Source organism: Oncorhynchus mykiss, chromosome 15 (genome assembly GCF_013265735.2).
Source record: "Oncorhynchus mykiss isolate Arlee chromosome 15, USDA_OmykA_1.1, whole genome shotgun sequence".
NCBI classification, from domain to species: Eukaryota; Metazoa; Chordata; class Actinopteri; order Salmoniformes; family Salmonidae; genus Oncorhynchus; species Oncorhynchus mykiss.
The window spans coordinates 14,529,238-14,553,834 of record NC_048579.1 but is presented as its reverse complement, the minus strand read 5'-3'; the positions used below and the strand labels follow the sequence as shown (position 1 = coordinate 14,553,834).

The window sequence follows — 24,597 nt, the reverse complement described above, 5'->3', positions numbered from 1 at the left end:
CGCGTTCGAGCAGATTACTTTTGTCAAGTAGGTGACCATCGTTGATCACTGCCTTTCAACGTGTGTTGCATTTCGGGAATAAAAATTGCCCGACTTGCGCCTACATGTCGACTGCATGAACTTTACAAAAAAAAAAACGTCTCGTTTTTTACTGCAGTTCTTCACCAACTGCATCCTGCAGCTATCGCCTGCATTGTGGGAGGCTCTATTGTCTCTAATTAATGTATTTTTGTTTCACCCACACGAACGTGACCATAGATAAGCACTTGGTATTTTTTTTCTGGCCAGACGGAGCACGAGAAAGGGAACGCCCAGACGACAAAGTCCCATCTGGCGTGGACTAATAAAATGTATTTTATCTTATCTTCTACAGAAAGGAACCTTGACCATTGTTCTAGTTTAGCCTATTTTACAGGCAATATGTTGCGTTCCAGTGCAGTGCATGGGAATTATTTACAGTGGACCCTAAAAAGTTACATAGGCCTACTTCTACATCAGCGGTCTGCCAGCGTGCTGACACTGATGGGTTGTCGGGTCTGATGGTTTGTTTATATAGCAGGTTAGGATTATTAACATGACAGGTTAGGATCATTAACGTGACAGGTTAGGATAATTAACATGGCAGGTTAGGATAATTAATGTAACAGGTTAGGATAATTAATGTATCAGGTTTGGATAATTAACGTATCAGTGGTGACCCATCATTCAGGGCAGGTGGGGCTGTTTTGAGCCCCACATTTATACCCAAAAAAAAAATGAAATACCGAAAATGTAATTTAAAAAATTGTGTGGGAGGGGGGGCTTGCCTGTTTTGCATGTCATTTTGCCATTAATATGTGTCACATATCAGTTTTTTAAACAATGTAAAAAAATATATATATATATATATATCATTGAGTTAATACAGCTCCAAAATGCAGGTCTTTCAGCTTAGCTCAGTGCTTTCTGTGGTGGTGGGGCAAGCCAGCAGAAAATATGCAGCGTTGCGTCGTGATTGGCCCAGTGTTCTGTCACTCATGGGAACACTACATCACCACCAAGTCAAAGGGTAGAGCTAGAGAATTCTAGCTCCTTGGGTGCTGCCATAGAGTTACGTTAGAAGTGCCCATCCAAGAAGGCACAAGGTTATTGGCTACAGATAAAATTATGTCAAATCACATTATATCTACAGTAGCTTTGATTGGACTGATCATGTCAACATCATACTTTAAAAATCTTAGCTAGCAGTCATCATCATGTATCAAGTCGACAATCTACTGGCAAATACTTTTTAATCCTTGTCATATGAAGATAAATAATAAAGGGAAATTATAGATAAACGTATCAGTGCTCATCGACTATTGGACATAAACATTACACAACAAGGTAGAAATGGCAAATTCAACAATGAGTGGTTTGGAAGAAATCAGTGACAGTGGCTAACTGCAAGCATTGCAAAGCAATCACTCACCTGCTATTCAGTGGAGTGGCTGTGTGGTCCAAGTTTAAAATGATAAACATTCAACATTCGCCATGCTGTCAATGCCATGCTGTCAATGAATGTCAATGCATGATTTGTGCCGCATTCAAAATAATTGTTGAATCGGAACTGCGATAACTTGACTTCAGTGAGTTCAAGACAACTGAGAAGTCGGGAATAAACAAGCTCCGACTGAGAAAATACGTTTTGAACGGTCATCCAACACGGAATTGTAAATCCGGCCTCTTTCTAGAGCTCCGACCTGAAGATAAATGACGTCATCATGATTCGACTTTTTCAGAGTTCCCAGTTGTTGTGAAAGCACCATAAATCCAGAGAATGTTAGACTTTGATGATAAAATTTGCCCACGAAGGACCTCCGCGCCACCTTTCTGTTCAAGTGAGTACAGCACAGCAAGATGAGTATGCTGTATGCTGCTGCATAAATTATGCAATATGCCAGGGAGATATGTATCCTGTAGCTAAGAAAGTAATACTAAGATTATGTTGTGTAATAAGATGTCAGTAGCCCATGTGCCTCACCCTAATAATTTGGTATTTTTACCCCTCTTAATTTTGCCTACTGTTCTAACTTGGTGGTGCACATGTAGCCTATAACTTGTTTTAGAAAAATGTAATCATTGAATATTGTAAGAGCTTTCATTGTCTGTTTATATGGCCCCTTTATTTATCCTACAGTTCTGACTTGGTGTACAAGGAGAACACTGTAAGAACGGCCCATGTTCTGAATTGTGTCGCTGTACATTTCAAAAGTGCTAAACAAATAGTTATATTGACTATGTCGGTCCTAGCTCGCTCATCAATGTCTTAATCGAAATTACGGAAAGCCTCTTATCCGCTTGTCATCCCATTATGCCATAGTTTGTACATCTCAATTGTCATTAGAAACCACATTTGTTTAAGCAAGTCAGCCATGTCAGCTATGTTTTTTTAAAGGGCAGTAAATGAGGCTGAATGAACTGTTTCGCTGCCAGACAAGGCTCCGCTGATAGCCAGGTGTGGCAGTGGTAAGATGTTGGGACTCTGCTGATAGCCAGGTGTAGCAGTGGTAAGATGTTGGGACTCTGCTGATAGCCAGGTGTAGCAGTGGTAAGATGTTGGGACAGCTTTATGCAGGTGTTTTGTGGGCACCATTTGTCACTGTTATAGTGCAATTAATGTATTGTTTAGTGTTTTGTTGTGTAGTGGCTTTGCTGCCATGGATCCCACTTTTTTATTTGTTTTTGCCCCACCAAGATTTACATGCTAAAATTGCCACTGAGTATCAGTGTAGGAGAATTTACGTAGCAGGTTAGGAGAATGAGTTTAAGGTTAGAGAAAAGGGTTAGTGTTAGGCTTAGTAAAATCCTTGTTATCAACAACTGTTGTCCCCGACGCGACAACTAGATGGAGCTGTACTCAATCTAGCCACAACGGTAGAAACTGTCAGACCCGACAGACCATCAGTATCATAATACCTGCATGTTGTAGGCCTAACTGAGGTGAACATGAATGAAAATGACTTGTGTATGGGCCTGTATGTAGGCCTTAACTTGGTGCATCTATAGGCTAGGTGAGGGCTCAGACCTGTGACAATATGTATATTAATTTATGCATTCATAGGTACACACAGATGATGATATATTTGACTGTATTAAAAACTGGATTAGAAAAATAATTTTGACTTGAATTTTGCGCTGCCACACGTCTCTCCTATCTTTCAGCTGTCCCTATCACATTCTGTGTGGCTCTGAGTTATCAGTGAATGAGTGGGAGCTTGCGCAGAGGAAAGGGAGAGAGAGAGTTATAACACTGTATAGACATAGTATGACATTTGAAATGTCTTTATTCTTTTGGAACTTGTATAATGTTTACTGTTCATTTTTATTGTTTATTTCACTTTTGTTTATTTTCTATTTCACTTGCTTTGGCAATGTTAACATATGTTTCCCAATGCCAATAAAGCCCTTGAATTGAATTGAGCAGATGAGCGCCCACATTTTTCATCATGTTTTTACATAAAGATAGATTTAGAGTTAGATAAACTTGAATTTTTCTGCAAGAACATATACAAGATACTACCCTCCACAACATAACCTTCACTCCAAATCAAAACTCCAAACCTACAATGTGATTTTGGAAAACATTTCCTGGAAGGATTCATACTACCAAGACTCTTATTTCCAAGCTATACAGAGGGTGCGCTGGCAAACAAACAACATAAACCTGAAAACACCATCTAACCTGGAACTGAGTGAGTAATGTCTAGTCAGAATCTACTTTTAAAGCCAAGAAGAAAAATACAATACAATTATATATTTTATTTATAAGGACTGAATGCTAAGGTAAGGCTACCAAGCTTGCTAGGACAGAACATAGCTGACTGCAATTAGCAGTGAGAGGTGTCAAAGCCCTTGAGCCCAAAAATGTCAGGAGAGTTTCACAGCCGACCCCACCCAAATGCAGAGGCTTTTGAAGCCCCCTCCCACTGTTCAGAGGTCATTACAATACAGTGGATAACCCTCGCAAGGCTGCTGGCCCAGACGGCATCCCTACTGCATCCTCAGAGCATGCGCAGATCAGCTGGCTGGTGTGTTCACGAACATATTCAATCTCTCCCTATCCCAGTCTGCTGTCCCCACATACTTCAAGATGGCCACCATTGTTCCTGTACCCAAGAAGGTAAAGGTAATTGAACTGAATGACTATCGCCCCGTAGCACTCACTTCTGTCATCATGAAGTGCTTTGAGAGACTAGTCAAGGATCATTTCACCTACACCTTACCTGTCACCCTAGACCCACTGAAATTTGCATACTGCCCCAATAGGTCCACAGACGATGCAATTGCAATCACACTGCACACTGCCCTATCCCATCTGAAGAAGAGGAATACCTATGTAAGAATGCTGTTCATTGACTAGAGCTCAGCATTCAATACCATAGTACCCTCCAAGCTCATCATTAAGCTTGAGGCCCTGGGTCTCAACCCCATCCTGTGCGATTGGGTCCTGGACCTCCTGACGGGCCACCCCCCAGGTGGTGAAGGCAGGAAACAACATCTCCACTTTGCTGATCCTCAGCACTGGGGCCCCACAAGGGTGCGTGCTCAGCCCCCTCCTGTACTCCCTGTTCACTCATGACTGTGTGGCCATGCACGCCTCTAACTCGATCATCAAGTTTGCAGACGACACAACAGTAGTAGGGTTGATTACCAACAACAACGAGACAGCCTCTAGGGAGAAGGTGAGGGCACTCGGAGTGTGGTGTCAGGAAAACAACCTCTCACTCAATGTCAACAAAACAAAGGAGATTATGGTGGACTTCAGGAAACAGCAGAGGGAGCACCACCTTATCCACATCGACGGGACAGCAGTGGAGAAGGTAGAAAGTTTTAAGTTCCTCGGCATGCACATCATGGACAAACTGAAATGGTCCACCCACACAGACAGTGTGGTGAAGAAGGCGCAACAGCACCTCTTCAACCTCAGGAAGCTGAAGAAATGTGACTTTTCACCTGAAACCCTCACAAACTTTTACACATGCACAATTGAGAGCATCCTGTCGGGCTGTATCACTGCCTGGTATGGCAACTGCAAGTTTAGAGAGAATGTGCAATTTTGTATTTATTTTATTTCACCTTTATTTATCCAGGTAAGCCAGTTGAGAACAAGTTCTCATTTACAACCCTTAACCTGGCCAAGATAAAGCAGAGCAGTGCGACAAAATCAAACAACACAGAGTTACCCCCATAGAGACTGCCAGGAGTCTGAGCAACAGGCCCTCTGGTTTGACACACTGAACTCTATCTGAGAAGTAGTCGGTGAACCAGGCGAGGCAGTCATTTGAGAAGCCAAGGCTATTGAGTCTGCCGATAAGATTGCTGTGATTAACAGAGTCGAAAGCCTTGGCCAGGTCGATGCTGCACAGTACTGTCTTTTATCGATGGCGGTTATGATATCGTTTAGGACCTTGAGCGTGGCTGAGGTGCACCCATGACTAGCTCCGAAACATGATTGCATAGTGGAGAAGGTACGGTGGGATTCGAAATGGTCGGTGATCTGTTTGTTAATTTCCCTTTCGAAGATTTTAGAAAGGCAGGGCAGGATGGATATAGGTCTATAACAGTTTGGGTCTAGAGTGTCTACCCCTTTGAAGAGGGGGATGACCGCAGCAGCTTTCCAATCTTTGGGGATCTCAGACGATACGAAAGAGAGATTGAACAGGCTAGTAATAGGGGTTGCAACCATTTCGGCGGATAATTTTAGAAAGAGAGGGTCCAGATTGTCTAGCCCGGCTGATTTGTAAAACCAAAACTTTTTGGAATTAGTGCTACAGGATGCAAATTTCTGTTTGAAAAAGTTAGGCTTCGCTTTCCTAACTGACTGAGTATATTGGTTCCTGACTTCCCTGAAAAGTTGCATATCGCGGGGACTATTCGGTGCTAATGCAGAACGCCACAGGATGGCATGCTGACTGCAGGAATGTCCATCAGAGCTGCTGCCAGAGAATTGAATGTTCATTCCTCTACCTTAAGTCGCCTCCAACATAATTTTAGAAAATTTGGCAGTTCGTCCAACCGTCCTCACAACCGCAGACCACGTGCAACCACGCCAGCCCAGGACCTCCACATGCGGCTTCACCTGCAGGATCATCTGAGATCAGCCACAAGGACAGCTGATGAAACTGTGGGTTTGCATAACCAAATAATTTCTCAGGGAAGTTCATCTGTGTGCTCGTCATCCTCACCAGGGTCTTGACCTGACTGCAGTTTGGCGTCGTAACTGACTTCATTGGGCAAATGCTCACCTTCAATGGCCACTGGCACGATGGAGAAGTGTGCTCTTCATGGATGATTCTCGGTTTCAACTGTACCGGGCATATGGCAGCGTGTATGACGTTGTGTGGGTGAGCAGTTTGTTGATGCCAATGTTGTGAGTTCCCATGGTGGAGGGGGGTGGGGTTATGGTATGGGCAGGCATAAGCTACGGACAATGAACACAATTTTCATTTTATCGATGGCAATTTGAATGCACAGAAGTATCGTGACGAGATCCTGAGGGCCATTGTCGGGCCATTAATCCGCCACCATCACGTCATGTTTCAGCATGATAATGCACAGCCCCATGACGTAAGGATCTGTACACAATTGCTGGTAGCTGAAAATGTCCCAGTTCTTTCATGGCCTGTGTACTCACCAGACATGTCATCCACTGAGCATGTTTGGGATGCTCTGGATCAACGTGTGCGACAGAGTTTTCCAATATCCAGCAAGTAAGCACATCCATTGAAGAGGAGTCGGACAACATTCCACAGGCCACAATCAACAGCCTGATCAACTCTATGCAAAGGAGATATCGTGCTGCATGAGGTAACTGACAGATACTGACTGGTTTTCTGATCCATGCCCGTTTTATTTGGTATCTGTGACCATTAGATGCATATCTGTATTCCCAGTCATGTGAAATCCATAGATTAGTGCCTAATTAATTTATTTAAATTGTGTGATTTCCTTATATGAACTGAGTAAAATCTTAGAAATTGTTGCATTTATATTTTTGTTCAGTGTAAATATATCAATATGCCATGTCAAACACAACGTCCACATTTTCAGAGATCGGATACAGATCAAATGTATATAAGGTCTCTACATACGAGGAACTATGTGATAATCTGCTCAACATGTCTGCAATGTCTGCAGCATGGAACGCCACCAAATTCTGTTCATACTTGTGCAGATTATCCAGTCTTTATTTTCAATGGCCGGAGGACGTTTATCATCAGATAATCCACATTAATAGTATTGGCCAGTGGCGATTTTAGGATGTAAATCTTGGTGGGGGTAAACTCCCCCAATTTCTTTTTAGATTGCATGCCAGCAAAGCCACTACACAACACAAAACAATACATGAATTGCACTATAACGGCAACAAGCGGTGCCCACTATCGTTTCGGGCCTACATAAAGCTGTCCCAACAGCAGCGCTTTCTTGCCAGCACAATGGAGTGAATCTTTACCACCGCTACACCAGGTGATCAGCATCTTAGCATCTTATCAGAGTCTTATCTGGCAGCGAAACAATTCATTCAGCTTCGTTTACTGCCTTTAAAAAAAAAACATAGCTGTTATGGCTGACCATATTTTCCTGGCATATTACATCATTTATGCAGCAGCATATAAGACATTTTTGGACTGACTTTGTTCTACGCTGCATTCCTTCTTTGGCAAATTTTGTCATTTAAAAAAAAAGATTTACAATTCTGAGTTGGATGACCGTTCAAAACATATTTTCCCAGTCTGACTTCCCAGTTGCAATGCTTGCGAATATCCACTGTCACCGATTCCTTCCAAACAACTCATTGTTGAATTTGCGATTTCCAACTTGTTGCGGTAATGTTTATGTTCAATGGCCGATGAGCACTGATACGTTTCATCTATATTTCTCTTCATTTTTTCTCTTAATTTGACAAGGATTAAGAAGGATTTGTCAGTAAATTTGATTCACGATGATGACTGCTAGCTGAGATTGTGAAAGTAAGATGTTGACATGATCAGTCCAATCAAAGCTACTGTACATATAAGGTGACTTGACGTCATTTCTGTGGCCAATGACCTTGAGCCTTCTTGGAAGGGCACTTTTAATATAACTCTATGATAGGACCCAAAGGCCTGACATTTTGGATGTCTACCCTTACTAAAGGACTGAAGCTAGCCTCTGCCCAACCTGCCCTGAATGACGGATCGCCACTGTATAGGCCTGTAAACAATTATATCGTTTGTGTATCTGGAACGCACCCAATCTTTTGGAGGAAGATTCGCAATTTCTCGCGATATTATTTGTACTGACGTGGTACGCAGCTCAGCTCAGAGAAAGCGAGCGCGCAGTTCTTTTTGTACATCAGTGGTTTTCCGCTATCTTGACTGGTGTGTGGTGTGATAAGGGGATAAAGCGGAAGGAATATGGTTCCATCTCACGTCCCTCCGGCTGCAGCGCTGTCATAACGGAGTTTTCGTGCGGGGCGGCTGGGGCTTGTACTCGGTCCACGGAATAACCAGGATTCCTGCCTTTCCCGTTTAACACGGTAGTCCCTGCAGCAGTAGCTGAGCGTCACGGAAACAGATGGGTGAGTTGAGACAAGATGATTTTTATTTTTTTAACCTTTGTGATGCGTCAATTTATAGTTGTAACAGTAGAAAACCTAAACACAACTGGACACACCTGGATACTTTACCGTACAGATGCTGAATGTAGTCTAAACTATGTTTTCGTTAGCTGCGTGTCCTGATGACCAAAACGCGATGCTTAGGCGGGGAACTTGCGTGTGTGTTGCGAGTACAGCAGACAGTAAGAAGACATTGATGTGCTACAGATGTTGACACGTTTACATTTTTATTCTCCGTCCTCTCTCTTCCCCTATCTCGTTCTTCCTCTCCCCGTTTTTGCGCTAATATAGCCTGAGTTTAAATGGGTTTAGTTGTAGAGTTACTAATAGGTAGTGTAGATCCCTCCAGGTAAACCCCAGGGAGAAGTGGGGGGAGAGAGGAGGGGGAGGACCGGAAGAGAAAACAGCTTCATGATCTTCACTGTAATATAGACTGAGATAGCAGCTGTTGTGTAGATAGGCCAGATGTCCCCTCCTCTCTTCCTCCTCTATTATTTCAATCCTCTCTTCTTCTCCTCTCTTCATTCTATTCCTGTAGTGGCTGTATAAGCCACCCCCCTAGTTGTGACCAATAATATACTCATTCACAGATACACACAGACACCACCTGGCACCATCAGTTGGAGTCCTGGTTCCCCATGGTAACTAGACACCTCAGCAGCACCTCCATGGGGATTGTTATTGGTGGCCAGCTGACATATGAATATTCATGATGCAGCTGTGTCATCAGTATTGTATGTGTGTGTTCTACTACTGAGTTGGGAGTGTATTATGTCTGCAGGCATAGTTGGTACACTCTTATGGTTCCTCTGTTCTTTCTCTCAGTACAGAGAAACACAGGGTAGATGGGGATAGACAGGGAGAGAATGAGAGGCTGTTTTAGGGGTTGGGAGCTAGGAGGAGGGGGATTGAATCATAGCAGTCCTCCGTCTCATTCCACCATTCCCGTAGTTACATCCCCACCACCACCCACACAACTATGACAGCGATCTGTGTATTTGTGTGTCCTTTTACAAACTGAGGTATTCTCTTTGGGCGCATTCCTGACTTGGAATGCAAACACAACTCAACTATTGCGGAAATCAAATAACATTTTATTGGTCACGTACACGGTTTAGCAGGTGTGGCGGGGCAGTGAAATGCTTATCTTCCTAGACCCTATCAATCAATGCAGTAAATGACTACAATTCAACCTTTTTTTTAACAGGAACTAAATGATGCATTCATGTCAATCAAAAACTTGATGACTTCGGCACAGATCTCTCACATTAAGATTCAGGCTTAAGTTTGTTAGCCATTAGTCATAAATTGTTTCTTTTTTCTCTCTTCTCTCTCTTTCTCTCTGTCTCTGTGTGTGTTTCCAGTGGAGGTGGTGGTAGAGTTTGACTATGAGGCTCAACAGGAGGATGAGTTGAGTCTGCGTGTCGGTGACATCATCGTCAAGGTAACCAAGGATGACGGAGGGTGGTGGAAAGGAGAGATAGACGGACGGAGGGGGCTGTTCCCAGACAACTTTGTCAGAGTGAGTAACAATTACAACACACACTCAAATCAATGTTGTTGTTCCCATATTGTGTTTTAAGAGCATTGTACAACCAAGTGTTTAGGATCTGTAGCACTTTCTAAATGTGTCAATGCATTTAGAATGTCTATGAAAATGCTTTACAGTGTTTACATTGTAAATACGTCAACATGTTTATTTACCGTAACACTTTTTAAAAACATTAACATATTTATTCAGCAAAGACGTTTTAGATTTTAAAAACGAAACACTGGGGATGAGGTTTTAACAGTGTAGGGTGTAAAGCACGGTTTGAATATTTCCCAGCATGCCTTTCAAGTGAATGTGAAAGACCCACCCATGACTGTGTTTGTTGGTGAGAGAGACATTGTTGTTGATTTCAATAACTTTATTGACCATATGTGAACATGTTACTTTTTTAAATGTAAAATATACTCTAACTTGGCCATAACTAAAGGCCATTCACATATCATACATGTCATGAGACGTTTAGTTATGACCTAGTTGTCCTCCATAATGTGTTCTGAAAATCTTGACTCATGGGCCACATCAGACCTGCAAATCACAGTACACTGGTTTGTGAAGTGATTAATAAATCTTGTTGGAATACAGATAGAGGGTGTTTATCCAACAATTTAAAAAATAAAAAAAATATTTTAAAAAATCTTTCAAGACATGGCATATGGGGGAGCAGTGAGATACCCAATCGGTTAGATGATACTTTTCTCGTCAATCATCTCGAAAGAAAACGTATAGTTAAAGATTGCACTATGCAGGAATCGCTCCACCATTTCCTGTTTGCTAGAATTCCAAAAGTTCTTCCAATTTCAGTTTATGTGGCAAAACAAACAGCAGAGAATCATTGTACCGTCTAAACCGCTCTGAAATATATATTTGCATAACCAATACTATTGTATTTTCAGCTGTTTGAAGCTGGTGTATAAAAACTGAAAGTGAAATACGCAAAAATACTAAACTTAAGAACAGAAAGTGTAGAAATAGCGCGCACAGAACAGATCTACCTCTTCTTAGACTTGCTTTCATTGAGATCTAGAACACACATTTCTATGTAAATTTGGTCAGTCCGCCTAAAAAAAAAGTTACATATTGCAGCTTTTGAAAACTGGAAATCAACCAAAGGTCAAATGCTTTACTATCTAAAGGTTGCAAGTGTGTGGGCGATGGAGAGAAACAAAATGGTGCAGTTTAAGGCCATGTGAGAGTGATGCAGGCGCTGGAGATGAGGGGTGTGTTGCATCCTGGCAGGAGTGATGTCGTGGATGTTTGTGTGCATCTGCATGTTGTCGTTTTGTATGTGGATATTTTGTATTATAAAAAATATATATAATAAATAAAATATTAAAGGCAATATTTTTTCACCCAAACCTGCACTCAGAATGACTGCCGTGGTGAAGGACTTAACAAACAATACTACCTTAACCCTCTTAACTGGAACCAACATCTCAGTAACGGGTGTAATAAATCCAACCCATTACAGATTGGATTAGTTTAGAAAAATGGAAGTTATTTATCTTTGTATAGTATACAATCAAGTAATCAATCAATGTGCATGAGGAAACATAGATATTAAAACAAACTATTCTAAAAAATCAACCTGCATTGAATGGAAACATTTCTTGAATCAAATGTCTTGTTCAGTTTTTCTGAAATGTAGGTTTGATTGAATTTATTCGACAGTCTGTAAAATCCATACATAAGGGAGCTCCAGCTGGTGACGCCTCCACATACATTTTAAGGAAATCATCAAGGATAACACAATACATCTTAACAGCTTATTCCCATTGTGGTCCTTTTGAAGAGGGAAAGGTGGCAGACATTCCTAACACTGATCTGAATAGAAGGCATGGAAAGTCACATCCATTGCTATTGACTAAATCCACTCCTAACAGGACTATGGGAAAGTAAACACTAGTGTTTAAAATGTGAACACTTAGGAGATGAAGGTGTTCTACTGGTTGGAAACTAACTGTGAAAAAGCTGACTCATGTTTAATCTTGCATTCTAAATGCTTGTGTTTAGTATGAGAACACCTATTGCCAAATCAAAATAACGTTTAACGTTTAAGTTTTAAACGCGTCACGTTTCATGTTGTTTTTTTACAGTGTAACCTAATGAACCTAATGACTGGTTCTGCGAATCTGTAAAGAACACAAACCTGTTCTTTGAATGTCCTGGAATGGAGACCAGATGCTGCAACAAAAGCACTGACACCAGTATCTAACAGTGGTGTGGTTGTGTGGTACGGGGGAAGCATCCACTTCCTTTCACAGTAGAGGAAGTAAAAATAACACAAGCAAACATGAACCCAGTGTTGTTGTGTGTTTCTTTAACCCTGAATGGTCAATGATAAAGTCGATCTAGAATAGAACAGACAAGATATTCAACTGCTGAATTGTTGCTCCTAAAAATCATTATTTAATTACTGTTGTGTTGAATGTCACTGCTCACTCAGATTACACTCACCTTGTGGTCAGTTTTTTGAGTGCATGAGTCATGCATGTTATCATTCTCTTGTTCTTCACAATAAAATGTGCATTTGTTCACTCCCCTCGTGGACTCAGATTACACTCACCCTGTGGTCAGTTTTAGGGATGAATATTTTCCAGAGAATCTTTCAGGTTTCAACACTAGGAATAATACATGTTATGCCGAGCGTCCCGAGAAATAACTATCTGTAAGGTCCCCCAGTCGAGCAGTGAATTTCAACCACAGATTCGACCACAAAGACCAGGGAGGTTTTCCAATGACATGCAAAGATGGTAGATGGGTGTAACAAAAAAAGCAGACATTGAATGTCCGTTTGAGCATGGTGAAGTTATTAACTACACTTGGGATGGTGTCTCAATACACCCAGTCATTACAAAGATACAGACGTCCTTCCTAACTCAGTCTGCAGAGAGGAAGGAAACCACTCAGGGATATGAAGATGAGGCCAAAGGTGACTTTAAAACAGTTACAGTGTTGAATGGCTGTGATAAGAGAACTGAGGATGGGTCAACAACATTGTATTTATTACTCCAGAATACTAACCGAACTGACAGAGTGAAAAGGAAAATCTGGTTGTCTGCTTTCTACCAGGCACTGGGAGATGAATTCACCTTTCAGCAGGACAATAACCTGATGAAGGAAACAGGAAACCGCACACTGCTCTTGATAGTATCACTGATCTTTAATAAGCTTGAGTATCAGCCTCACGGCCTTCGTCAGAGCTTTTGTGAATTTCTTAAAATTAGCACCCTTATGTAGACCTAGCCCCACCCACATCCGTTCACACATCGAAAGGGGTTGGAGGCAAAGGAAAAACAAATAAGTGCTACCATATGCATTTCACATATATATATATATATATATTAGAATAAAGTGTGGAAAACCACAATGAGAACAACCACGTCTGTAAAACCACTGAGGACATAGCAAGTTTTCATTAATTGTTGGGTACATCGACGAAAAACAGAGTAATCTTAAATAGGGACCTAACTCATGTTCAAATTCACAACATAACATTTCATCATTAAGTCCTTTAGGAAATAAAGTCTGGAGGTTGAAAATCCCAACACATTCTCTTTTACTCAGAGTATTATTATCTCCTCCCCTGTCTGATATCTTAACTTTCTCTATGCCACAAAATCTAAAGGTAGAAATGTCATGCTTTGGGTCATTAAAATGTACTGCGACTGGATAATCCCTGTCGTTTCTCCTGATTGAACTTTTATGTTCACTAATTCTCTGTTTGAGAGAACGAGAGGTTTTACCGACATAGCAGAGCCCACATGGACATTTAATAATGTAAATAACATGGGTGATGGAACACGTAATAATGTCATTTATTTGGAACCATTTTCCTGTGTGTGGGTGGCAGAAATATTCACACTTCATAATATTGTTGCACTGTGCGCATCCTCTGCATTTATAGTTACCATTTTGTAGAGGGCGTAAAATAGCCCTCTGGTCCGATGATAAAATATGCCAGTGTTTCTTGACCACACCTCCCACTTTTCGCAAGTTCAAAGTATATGTAGTTGTGAACATTACAAAGCTTCTCTTCAGCTTTAGGGTGTCTTTTTTTGTAGCAGTTCATCTGGTGTTTTTCCCAAAGCCAAATTTAAGAGCTTCATCCACACATTGTGACGAATAGCCTCTTCTTAGAAACCTAATGCGCATCTCTTTTTCTATAGATCATTTGTTTTAATAGGTGTAATAGTAAAGACAATAGGCAGCTGATGAGTTTCAAGTTTGAGGAAGCTTCCAATTTATCCTACCATTTCTACCCATCTTTTATATGCACATTTTTGTGGAACAGTTTAATTTCAAAAATAACATTTTATTTTCTCAGTCATTGTCACGTGGTTAATCATAAAAATCTGAAATAAAATGATAAAAATGTCAAAGTTAAAATTGAACTGAGGTGAGAGCAGCAGCCTCTGCCACATGAACACATTGATACACTGTGATCCATTGGCTAAAGAAATGAGCTCATAGAACTCCGAGACAGCCTATAGGCCAATGCAGCAGTAGGCCTGTAACTTCCATCTCAACTAAGTAAAGCTGACAAATAAAAACAGTAGAAAATAACCTGATGAAAATTCTGCTTCTTTCAAACACAATCATCTCTCTTCTCCACCTGTCTGCCTCCCTTTCTATCTGTCTTGAGCTATTGTTAGTGAACTGCAACATTGTATCAACTAGCCTATTCTGGGCCCTCAGAGTTTCCCACCCAGTGAGCTCTAGACAGACTGCTGTTTTTTTAAATAACATTTCCACTGGCTATATGGGGTCATCAGATCATGATATGTTGCTCTTTCACACCGAGGCGTGGTGATTATTGAGGCCGGGAGTGTTACAAATATTTTTTAAATACTGAGGAACTATAATTTGCAATGGATGTAAAGAAAGAAAGAAAGAAAGAAAAAATACTGACTTTGTTTCCGATGTGTGAGTTGAAAACCATACTGAGAAGCTCAGTTTATTAGTGGTGGACGTGGTGAGTTAAGACAATCAGACATGAACAAATGGGCACCCTCCTGTATTTGCATGCCGCGGGCCAGGTAAGCCTACTCTAAATGCGTGCTCAGGGGCACTCGCTCCCTCAACGTTATCAGGACAGGGGAACACATACTCATTGCTCACCGAGCGCTCCAAACAAAAGACAATGACAAGATTGACAAAACCAAAACTTGTTTCTCACAAGTTTAGAAGGTTGTGAACTCTGCAAACAATGTTTCCACTCCGAGAATGAGACCGGCGAATTACTGTAATTAAGACATGCATTGATAGAAGTGTATGTAACCATATGATGAGAGAATAACAGTACATTTTACTAGGCTTACGTGAGTCATATGTAATGGGGAATTGATAAAAACATTTACCATCAAAGGGCAAAGAATTCACACAATGTGGATGTAGACAGCTGAGCACAGTCTGGAGAGCTGCACCATATCTTGGCCACACACCCCTCCACCACACACAGGTCTGCACATTATACCCCTAGAACAGCATTGTACTTATACTGGACAGATTTGGAGTGAGCCCTGTCACTTTTTCCTTTTCCTGTCTGCTAAAACTACATCACCGGAGAAAGCATCTAAGCGAGTGGAACAGCACCCCTCTGCATATAGACCATGTATCTCGGCCTGGGCAGAAATAGTATGACATGCTATACTATTTTGGTCCAGACAGCATTAGATACAGTGGGGCAAAAAAGTATTTAGTCAGCCACCAATTGTGCAAGTTCTCCCACTTAAAAAGATGAGAGAGGCCTGTAATTTTCATTATAGGTACACTTCAAATATGAAAAAAAAATCCAGAAAATCACATTGTAGGATTTTTTTATGAATTTATTTGCAAATTATGGTGGAAAATAAGTATTTGGTCACCTACAAACAAGCAAGATTTCTGGCTCTCACAGACCTGTAACAACTTCTTTAAAAGGCTCCTCTGTCCTCCACTCGTTACCTGTATTAATGGCACCTGTTTGAACTTGTTATCAGTATAAAAGACACTTGTCCACAACCTCAAACAGTCATACTCCAAACTCCACTATGGCCAAGTCCAAAGAGCTGTTCAAGGTCCTGGAGTGGCCTAGCCAGATCTCAACCCCATAGAAAATCTTTGGAGGGAGTTGAAAGTCCGTGTTGCCCAGCAACAGCCCCAAAACATCACTGCTCTAGAGGAGATCTGCATGGAGGAATGGGCCAAAATACCAGCAACAGTGTGTGAAAACCTTGTGAAGACTTACAGAAAACGTTTGACCTCTGTCATTGCCAACAAAGGGTATATAACAAAGTATTGATAAACTTTTCTTATTGACCAAATACTTATTTTCCACCATAATTTGCAAAATAAATTAATAAAAAATCCTACAATGTGATTTTCTGGATTTTTTTCCCTCATTTTGTCTGTCATAGTTGAAGTGTACCTATGATGAAAATTACAGGCCTCTCATCTTTTTAAGTGGGAGAACTTGCACAATTGGTGGCTGACTAAATACTTTTTTGCCCCACTGTATATGGTCTACACATACTGAGATGTAAATGTAAAAATGTCTAAAAACATCTTTTCACTTTGTCATTATGGGGTATTGTGTGTAGATGGATGAGAGAGAAATTCAATGAATACATTTTAAATTCAGGCTGTGACAACAAAGTGTGAAGTAAGTCAGGGGGTATATTCTTTCAGAAGGCTCTGTATGGTCACTATGGCAGGGTTCTCCCCAAACAAGCTGCACCACCTTGTCGGCTTGGCTGTGCCAAGAATTACAAATGTTATGATTCTCTTCTGCCATCTTTCTGAAGTGTGCACTTGTTCACCTCCATCTCATGAATTGAAAAGAGGCCTTAATGGCCATGTCCTCTTATAATCTCCACCCGGCACAGCAAGAATAGGCCACCTCTCAGAGCCTGGTTCCTCTATAGGTTTCTTCCTAGGTTCCTGCCTTTCTAGGGAGTTTTTCCTAGCCACCGTGTATCTACATCTGCATTGCTTGCTGTTTGGGATTTTAGGCTGGGGTTCTATATAAGCACTTTGTGACATTTTCTGATGTAAAAAGGGTTTTATAAATGCATTTGATTTGGATTATTATGATTTGTTTTGGTATTCATAAAGCATCTCAGAGCAGAGTGCTGATCTTTAGATCATAATGAATAACATTACATGGACAGAGTGTACCTGAGCCTAGATCAGCACTCCTAGTCTAATGCTTTATGGATATGGGCCCTGCTGGTATGTTGGTGCTAGGCTGGAACAAAAACCTGTAAAAATTTTTTTTTTTTAAACTGCTTTCCAGGAACAGGGTTGGAAAATGTTTATCTCAGAGGAAGAGAGACACTAGATGTGTCCCATGACAGTATCATTGTGTGTGTGTGTGTGTGTGTGTGTGTGTACAGTCGTGGCCAAAAGTTTTGAGAACAACACACATATTATTTTTCACAAAGTCTGCTGCTTCAGTGTCTTTAGATATTTTTGTCAGATGTTACTATGGAATACTGAAGTATAATTACAAGCATTTCATAAGTGCCAAAGGCTTTTATTGACAATTACATGAAGTTGATGCAAAGAGTCAATATTTGCAGTGTTGACCCTTCTTTTTCAAGACCTCAGCAATCCGACCTGGCATGTTGTCAATTAACTTCTGGGCCACATCCTGACTGATGGCAGCCCATTCTTGCACAATCAATTCTTGGAGTTTGTCAGAATTTGTGGGTTTTTGTTTGTCCACCCGCCTCTTGAGGATTGACCACAAATTCTCAATGGGATTAAGGTCTGGGCAGTTTCCTGGCCATGGACCCAAAATATCGATGTTTTGTTCCCCGAGCCACTTAGTTATCACTTTTGCCTTATGTCAAGGTGCTCCATCATGCTGGAAAAGGCATTGTTCGTCACCAAACTGTTCCTGGATGGTTGGGAGAAGTTACTCTCGGGAGATGTGTTGGTACCATTCTTTATTCATGGCTGTGTTAAGCAGTATTGTGAGTGAGGCCACTCCCTTGGCTGAGAAGCAACCCCACACATGAATGGTCTCAGGATGCTTTACTGTTGGCATGACACAGGACTGATGGTAGCGCTCACCTTGTCTTCTCCGGACAAGCTTTTTTCTGGATGCCCCAAACAATCGGAAAGGGGATTCATCAGAGAAAATGACTTTACCCCAGTCCTCAGCAGTCCAATCCTTGTACCTTTTGCAGAATATCAGTCTGCCCCTGATGTTTTTCCTGGAGAGAAGTGGCTTCTTTGCTGCCCTTGACACCAGGCCATCCTCCAAAAGTCTTCGCCTCACTGTGCGTGCAGATGCACTCACACCTGCCTGCTGCCATTCCTGAGCAAGCTCTGTACTGGTGGTGCCCCGATCCCGCAGCTGAATCAACTTCAGGAGAAGGTCCTGGCACTTGCTGGACTTTCTTGGGCACCCTGAAGCCTTCTTCACAACAATTGAACCACTCCTTGAAGTTCTTGATGATTTAGGTTCAATCTTACTGGCAGCAATATCCTTGCCTATGAAGCACTTGATGACGGCACATATTTCCTTGCAGGTAACCATGGTAGACAGAGGAAGAGCAATGATTCCAAGCACCACCCTCCTTTTGAAGCTTCCAGTCTGTTATTCGAACTCAATCAGCATGACAGAGTGATCTCCAGCCTTGTCCTCGTCAACACTCACACATGTGTTAACGAGAGAATCACTGACATGATGTCAGCTGGTCCTTTTGTGGCAGGGCTGAAATGCATTGGAAATGTTTTTTGGGGATTCAGTTAATTTGCATGGCAAAGAGGGACTTTGCAAGTAATTGTAATTCATCTGATCACTCTTCATTACATTCTGGAATATATGCAAATTGCCATCATACAAACTGAGGCAGCAGACTTTGTTAAAATTAATATTTGTGTCATTCTCAAAACTTTTGGCCACGACTGTACAGTAAGCAGGTGTTTCCTGTTCTGACATTGCAAATCTGTTCCTCTTCCTTTTGTTATATCAGTTTGGTTTCCTTCTATAGAGAAACGCACTCACTTATACTCTGACACACTCAGGTGTGCGTGTGAATGTGTGTGTGTGTGTGTGTGTGTGTTATTGCGTCAGTCTGTTAGCTGCAGAGCAGGGATTATGAAACTGCATCCTGACGAATGCATTAAAGAACTGGGAAATATACAGTCGTGTGTGTGAATAAAAAGGCTGTGTATGTTGCAGCTGTAGGGCAATGCTGACGTACACACAGTAACTCTGGTAGGGCAATGCTGACGAACACAGTAACTCTGGTAGGGCAATGCTGACGTACACACAGTAACTCTGGTAGGGCAATGCTGACGTACACACAGTAACTCTGGTAGGGCAATGCTGAGGAACACACAGTAACTCGGGTAGGGCAATGCTGACGTACACACAGTAACTCTGGTAGGGCAATGCTGACGTACACACAGTAACTCTGGTAGGGCAATGCTGACGTACACACAGTAACTCTGGTAGGGCAATGCTGAGGAACACACAGTAACTCGGGTAGGGCAATGCTGATGTACACACAGTAACTCGGGTAGGGCAATGCTGACGTACACACAGTAACTCGGGTAGGGCAATGCTGACGTACACACAGTAACTCTGGTAGGGCAATGCTGAGGAACACACAGTAACTCGGGTAGGGCAATGCTGACGAACGCACAGTAACTCGGGTAGGGCAATGCTGAGGAACACACAGTAACTCGGGTAGGGCAATGCTGACGAACGCACAGTAACTCTGGTAGGGCAATGCTGACGAACACACAGTAACTCGGGTAGGGAAATGCTGACGAACGCACAGTAACTCGGGTAGGGCAATGCTGACGTACACACAGTAACTCAGGTCGTGTGTGTCCTGTGATAGTTTCCATAAGAAAAAAAGGGCAAGACACAATAACTGCATTAGCGTTTGTGGGTGGACATGAAGTTAAGGATGTGTGTGTGTGTGTGTGTGTGTGTATTCCTCTTCCTGCTCATAAAGGGTTAGGTGACTCGGGTTACAGACATTTTATCCATTACCATGACTTCAGCACCTGATAAATAGATGGGAGACAAGATACAAAACAAACATTCAAACTCTCTCTCTCTCTCTCTCTCTCTCTCTCTCTCTCTCTCTCTCTCTCTGTCCAGGAGATGAAGAAGGAGGTGAAGAGAGCGGCGGGTCCTAAATCTGATTTGTCCAATGGCAGTACAAGCCCTGTACCTGAGCCTGACCTACGACCAGCCAGGAAAGGTACCCCCCCTTCACACACACACACACACATCCTTAGGTAGATTAATGTCCCCATGCTCATACACAGATCCTATTAGAGTGATAGGGATTAGCGTGAGGTTATCCTTTGTCCTTCACACACACATGCACACATTCCTGGTACTACCGTTCACTAAAGGAATTATCCACAATATTAACAGTACTATATATATACATACAGTTGAAGTCGGAAGTTTACATACACTTAGGTTGGAGTCATTAAAACTCCACACATTTCTTGATAACAAACTATAGTTTAGGCAAGTCAGTTAGGACATCTACTTTGTGCCTGACACAAGTAATTTTTTCCAACAATTGTTTACAGACTGATTATTTCACCTATAATTCACTGTATCACAATTCCAGTGGGTCAGAAGTTTACATACACTATGTTGACTGTGCCTTTTAAACAGCTTGGAAAATTCCAGAAAATGATGTCATGGCTTTAGAAGCTTCTGATATGCTAATTAACATTATTTGAGTCAATTTGAGGTGTACCTGTGGATGTATTTTAAGGCCTACCTTCAAACTCAGTGCCTCTTTGCTTAACATCATGGGAAAATCAAAATAAATCATCCAAGACTTCAGAAAAAAATAACCCTCAGGCAGGAGACGCGTTCTGCCTCCTAGAGAACGTACTTTGGTGCGAAAAGTGCAAATCAATCCCAGAACAACAGCAAAGGACCTTGTGAAGATGCTGGAGGAAACTGGTACAAAAGTATCTATATCCACAGTAAAACGAGTCCTATATCGGCATAACCTGAAAGGCCGCTCAGCAAGGAAGAAGCCACTGCTCCAAAACCACCATAAAAAAAGCCAGACTACGGTTTGCAGCTGCACATGGGGACAAAGATCATACTTTTTGGAGAAATGTCCTCTGGTCTGATGAAACAAAAATAGAACTGTTTGGCCATAATGACCATCGTTATGTTTGGAGGAAAAAGGGAGAGGCTTGCAAGCCGAAGAACACCATCCCAACCGTGAAGCACGGGGGTGGCAGCATCATGTTGTGGAGGTGCTTTGCTGCAGGAGGGACTGGTGCACTTCACAAAATAGATGGCATCATGAGGAAAGGAAAATGATGTGGATATATTGAAGCAACATCTCAAGACATCAGTCAGGAAGTTAAAGCTTGGTCGCAAATGGGTCTTCAAAATGGACAATGACCCCAAGCATACTTCCAAAGTTGTGGCAAAATGGCTTAAGGACAGCAAAGTCAATGTATTGGAGTGGCCATCACAAAGCCCTGACCTCAATCCTATAGAACATTTGCGGGCAGAAATTAAAAGGCGTGTGCAAGCAAGGAGGCCTACAAACCTGCCTCAGTTACACCAGAATGGGCCAAAATGTACCCATTGTTGGAAGCTTGTGGAAGGCTACCCGAAATGTTTGACCCAAGTTAAACCATTTAAAGGCAATGCTACCAAATACTACTTGAGTGTATGTAAACTTCTGACCCACTGGGAATGTGATGAAATGCTGAATTAAATACTATTACTACTAATACTACTCTATTAATACTAATACTACTCTACTATTATTCTGACATTTTCACATTCTTAAAATAAAGTGGTGATCCTAACTGACCTCTGACAGGGAATTTTTACTAGGATTAAATGTCAGGAATTGTTAAACTGAGTTTAAATGTATTTGGCTATGGTGTATGTAAACTTCCGACTTCAGTATCAGTATACAGTATCAGTCAAGAGGACACACCTACTGATTCCAGGGTTTTTCTTTATTTTTTACTATTTTCTACATTGTAGAATAATAGTGAAGACAAACTATGAAATAACACATGGATTCATATAGTAACCAAAAAAAGTGTTCAACAAATAAATAAATAAATTATATTTGATATTCTTCAAAGTAGCCACCCTTTGCCTTGAATGCACACTCTTGGCATTCTCTCAACCAGCTTATTGAGGTAGTCACCTGGAATGCATTTTAGTTAACAGGTGTGCCTTGTTAAAAGTTAATTTGTGGAATTTCTTTCCTTCTTAATGCAATCAGTTGTGTTGTGAGAAGGTAGGGGTGGTATACAGAGGATCGCTTTATTTGGTAAAAGACCAAGTCCATATTATGGTAAGAACAGCTCAAACAAAGCAAAGAGAAATGACATTCCATCATTACTTTTAAGACATGAAGGTCAGTCAATCCAGAAAATGTCAAGAACTTTGAAGGTTTCTTCAAGTGCAGTCTCAAAAACCATGAAGCGCTTTGATGAAACTGTCTCTCATGAGGACCGCCACAGGAAAGGAAGACCCAGAGTTACCTCTGCTGCAGAGGATAAATTCATTAGATTTAACTACCTCATTTTGCAGCCCAGATAAATGCTTCACAGATTTCAAGTATCAGACACATCTCAACATCAACTGTTCAGGGGAGACTGTATCAGTCCTTCATAGTCGAATTGCTGCAAAGAAACCATTACTAAAGGACACCAATAAGAAGAAGAGACTTGCTTGGGCCAAGAAACACAAGCAATGGACATTGGATCAGTGGAAATCTGTCCTTTGGTCTGATGATTCCAAATTTGAGATTTTTTGTTCCAACAGCTGTGTCTTTGTGAGATGCAAAGTAGGTGAATGGATGATCCCTGCATCCCTCTGGTTGGAGCCAAAAATCTCAAATTTGGACTCATCAGACCAAAGGACAAATTTCCACTGGTAATGAACTTATCCTCTGCCGCAGAGGTAACTTTGGCTCTTCCATTCCTGTGGCGGTCCTCATGAGAGCCAGTTTCATCATAGTGCTTGATGGTTTCTGCGACTGCACTTGAAGAAACTTTCAAAATTCTTGAAATTTTCCGTATACTGACCTTCATGTCTTAAAGTCATTTCTCTTTGCTTTTTTGAGCTGTTCTTGCCATAATATGGACTTGGTCTTTTACCAAATAAAGCTGTCTTCTGTATAGCACCCCTACCTTATCACATCACAACTGATTGGCTCAAATTCATTAAGAAGGAAAGAAATTCTACAAATTACCTTTTAAGAAAGCACACCTGTTAATTGAAATGCATTCCAGGTGGCTACGTCATTAAGCTGGTTGATAGAATGCCAAGAGTGTGTAAAGCTGTCATCAAGGCAAAAGGTGGCTGTTGAAGAATCTCAAATATAAAATATATTGTTTAACACTTTTTTGGTTACTACATGATTCCATATGTGTTATTTCATAGTGTTGATGTATTCACTATTATTCTACAATGTAGAAAATAGTAAAAATAAAGAAAAACCCTTGAATGAGTAGGTGTTCTAAAACTTTTGACCGGTAGTGTGTGTGTGTATATATGTATATATATGTGTATATATATGTATATATATGTATATGTATATGTATATGTATATATATATATATATGTGTACGTGTGCAGTGGGCAACAAATAATATTTGTGAACATAATAAATAGTTATAATATACTAGTGTGTGTGTGTGTGTGTGTGTGTTCCAGGAGATCAGACCCCCCAGAGGAGGTGTAAGGCTTCCTTCAGCTATGTTCCCCAGAACGAGGATGAGTTAGAGCTGAAGATAGGAGATGTCATCCACATACTGGGGGAGGTGAGAGGGGAGGCTGACATATTGGGGGAGGTGAGAGGGGAGGCTGACATACTGGGGGAGGTGAGAGGGGAGGCTGACATACTGGGGGAGGTGAGAGGGGAGGCTGACATACTGGGGGAGGTGAGAGGGGAGGCTGACATACTGGGGGAGGTGAGAGGGGAGGCTGACATACTGGGGGAGGTGAGAGGGGAGGCTGACATACTGGGGGAGGTGAGAGGGGAGGCTGACATACTGGGGGAGGTGAGAGGGGAGGCTGACATACTGGGGGAGGTGAGAGGGGAGGCTGACATACTGGGGGAGGTGAGCGGGGAGGCTGACATACTGGGGGAGTTGAGCGGGGAGGCTGACATACTGGGGGAGTTGAGCAGGGAGGCTGACATACTGGGGGAGGTGAGAGGGGAGGCTGACATACTGGGGGAATTGAGAGGGGAGGCTGACATACTGGGGGAGGTGAGAGGGGAGGCTGACATACTGGGGGAATTGAGAGGGGAGGCTGACATACTGGGGGAATTGAGAGGGGAGGCTGACATCTGGGGGAGGTGAGAGGGGAGGCTCACTGTGTGTTTGGGTGTGTCGTTTTCAACTTTTTCTTTACTGTAGTAACTTCCCCCTCTGGTGGCCACATGACAGATCTGTTAAA

At 41.8% G+C, this 24,597-nt stretch overlaps 1 protein-coding gene across 3 annotated transcripts in view; it reads left to right on the top strand.

Moving 5' to 3' along the window:
* The first annotated feature begins 8,137 nt into the window (after positions 1–8,137).
* LOC110489648 (SH3 domain-containing kinase-binding protein 1) overlaps positions 8,138–24,597 on the top strand; it is a 37,271-nt gene continuing 20,811 nt past the window's right edge. For 2 of the 3 annotated variants that reach the window (XM_036943839.1, XM_036943837.1), the window contains exons 1-4: positions 8,139–8,581; positions 9,985–10,142; positions 20,278–20,380; positions 23,851–23,957. In XM_036943839.1, coding sequence (XP_036799734.1) covers positions 8,578–8,581; positions 9,985–10,142; positions 20,278–20,380; positions 23,851–23,957 — 372 coding nt within the window. In that variant the 5' untranslated portion in view covers positions 8,139–8,577. Of the gene's footprint in view, positions 8,582–9,984; positions 10,143–20,277; positions 20,381–23,850; positions 23,958–24,597 lie in introns of all 3 variants that reach the window. The other variant, XM_036943838.1, reaches the window with a different exon arrangement.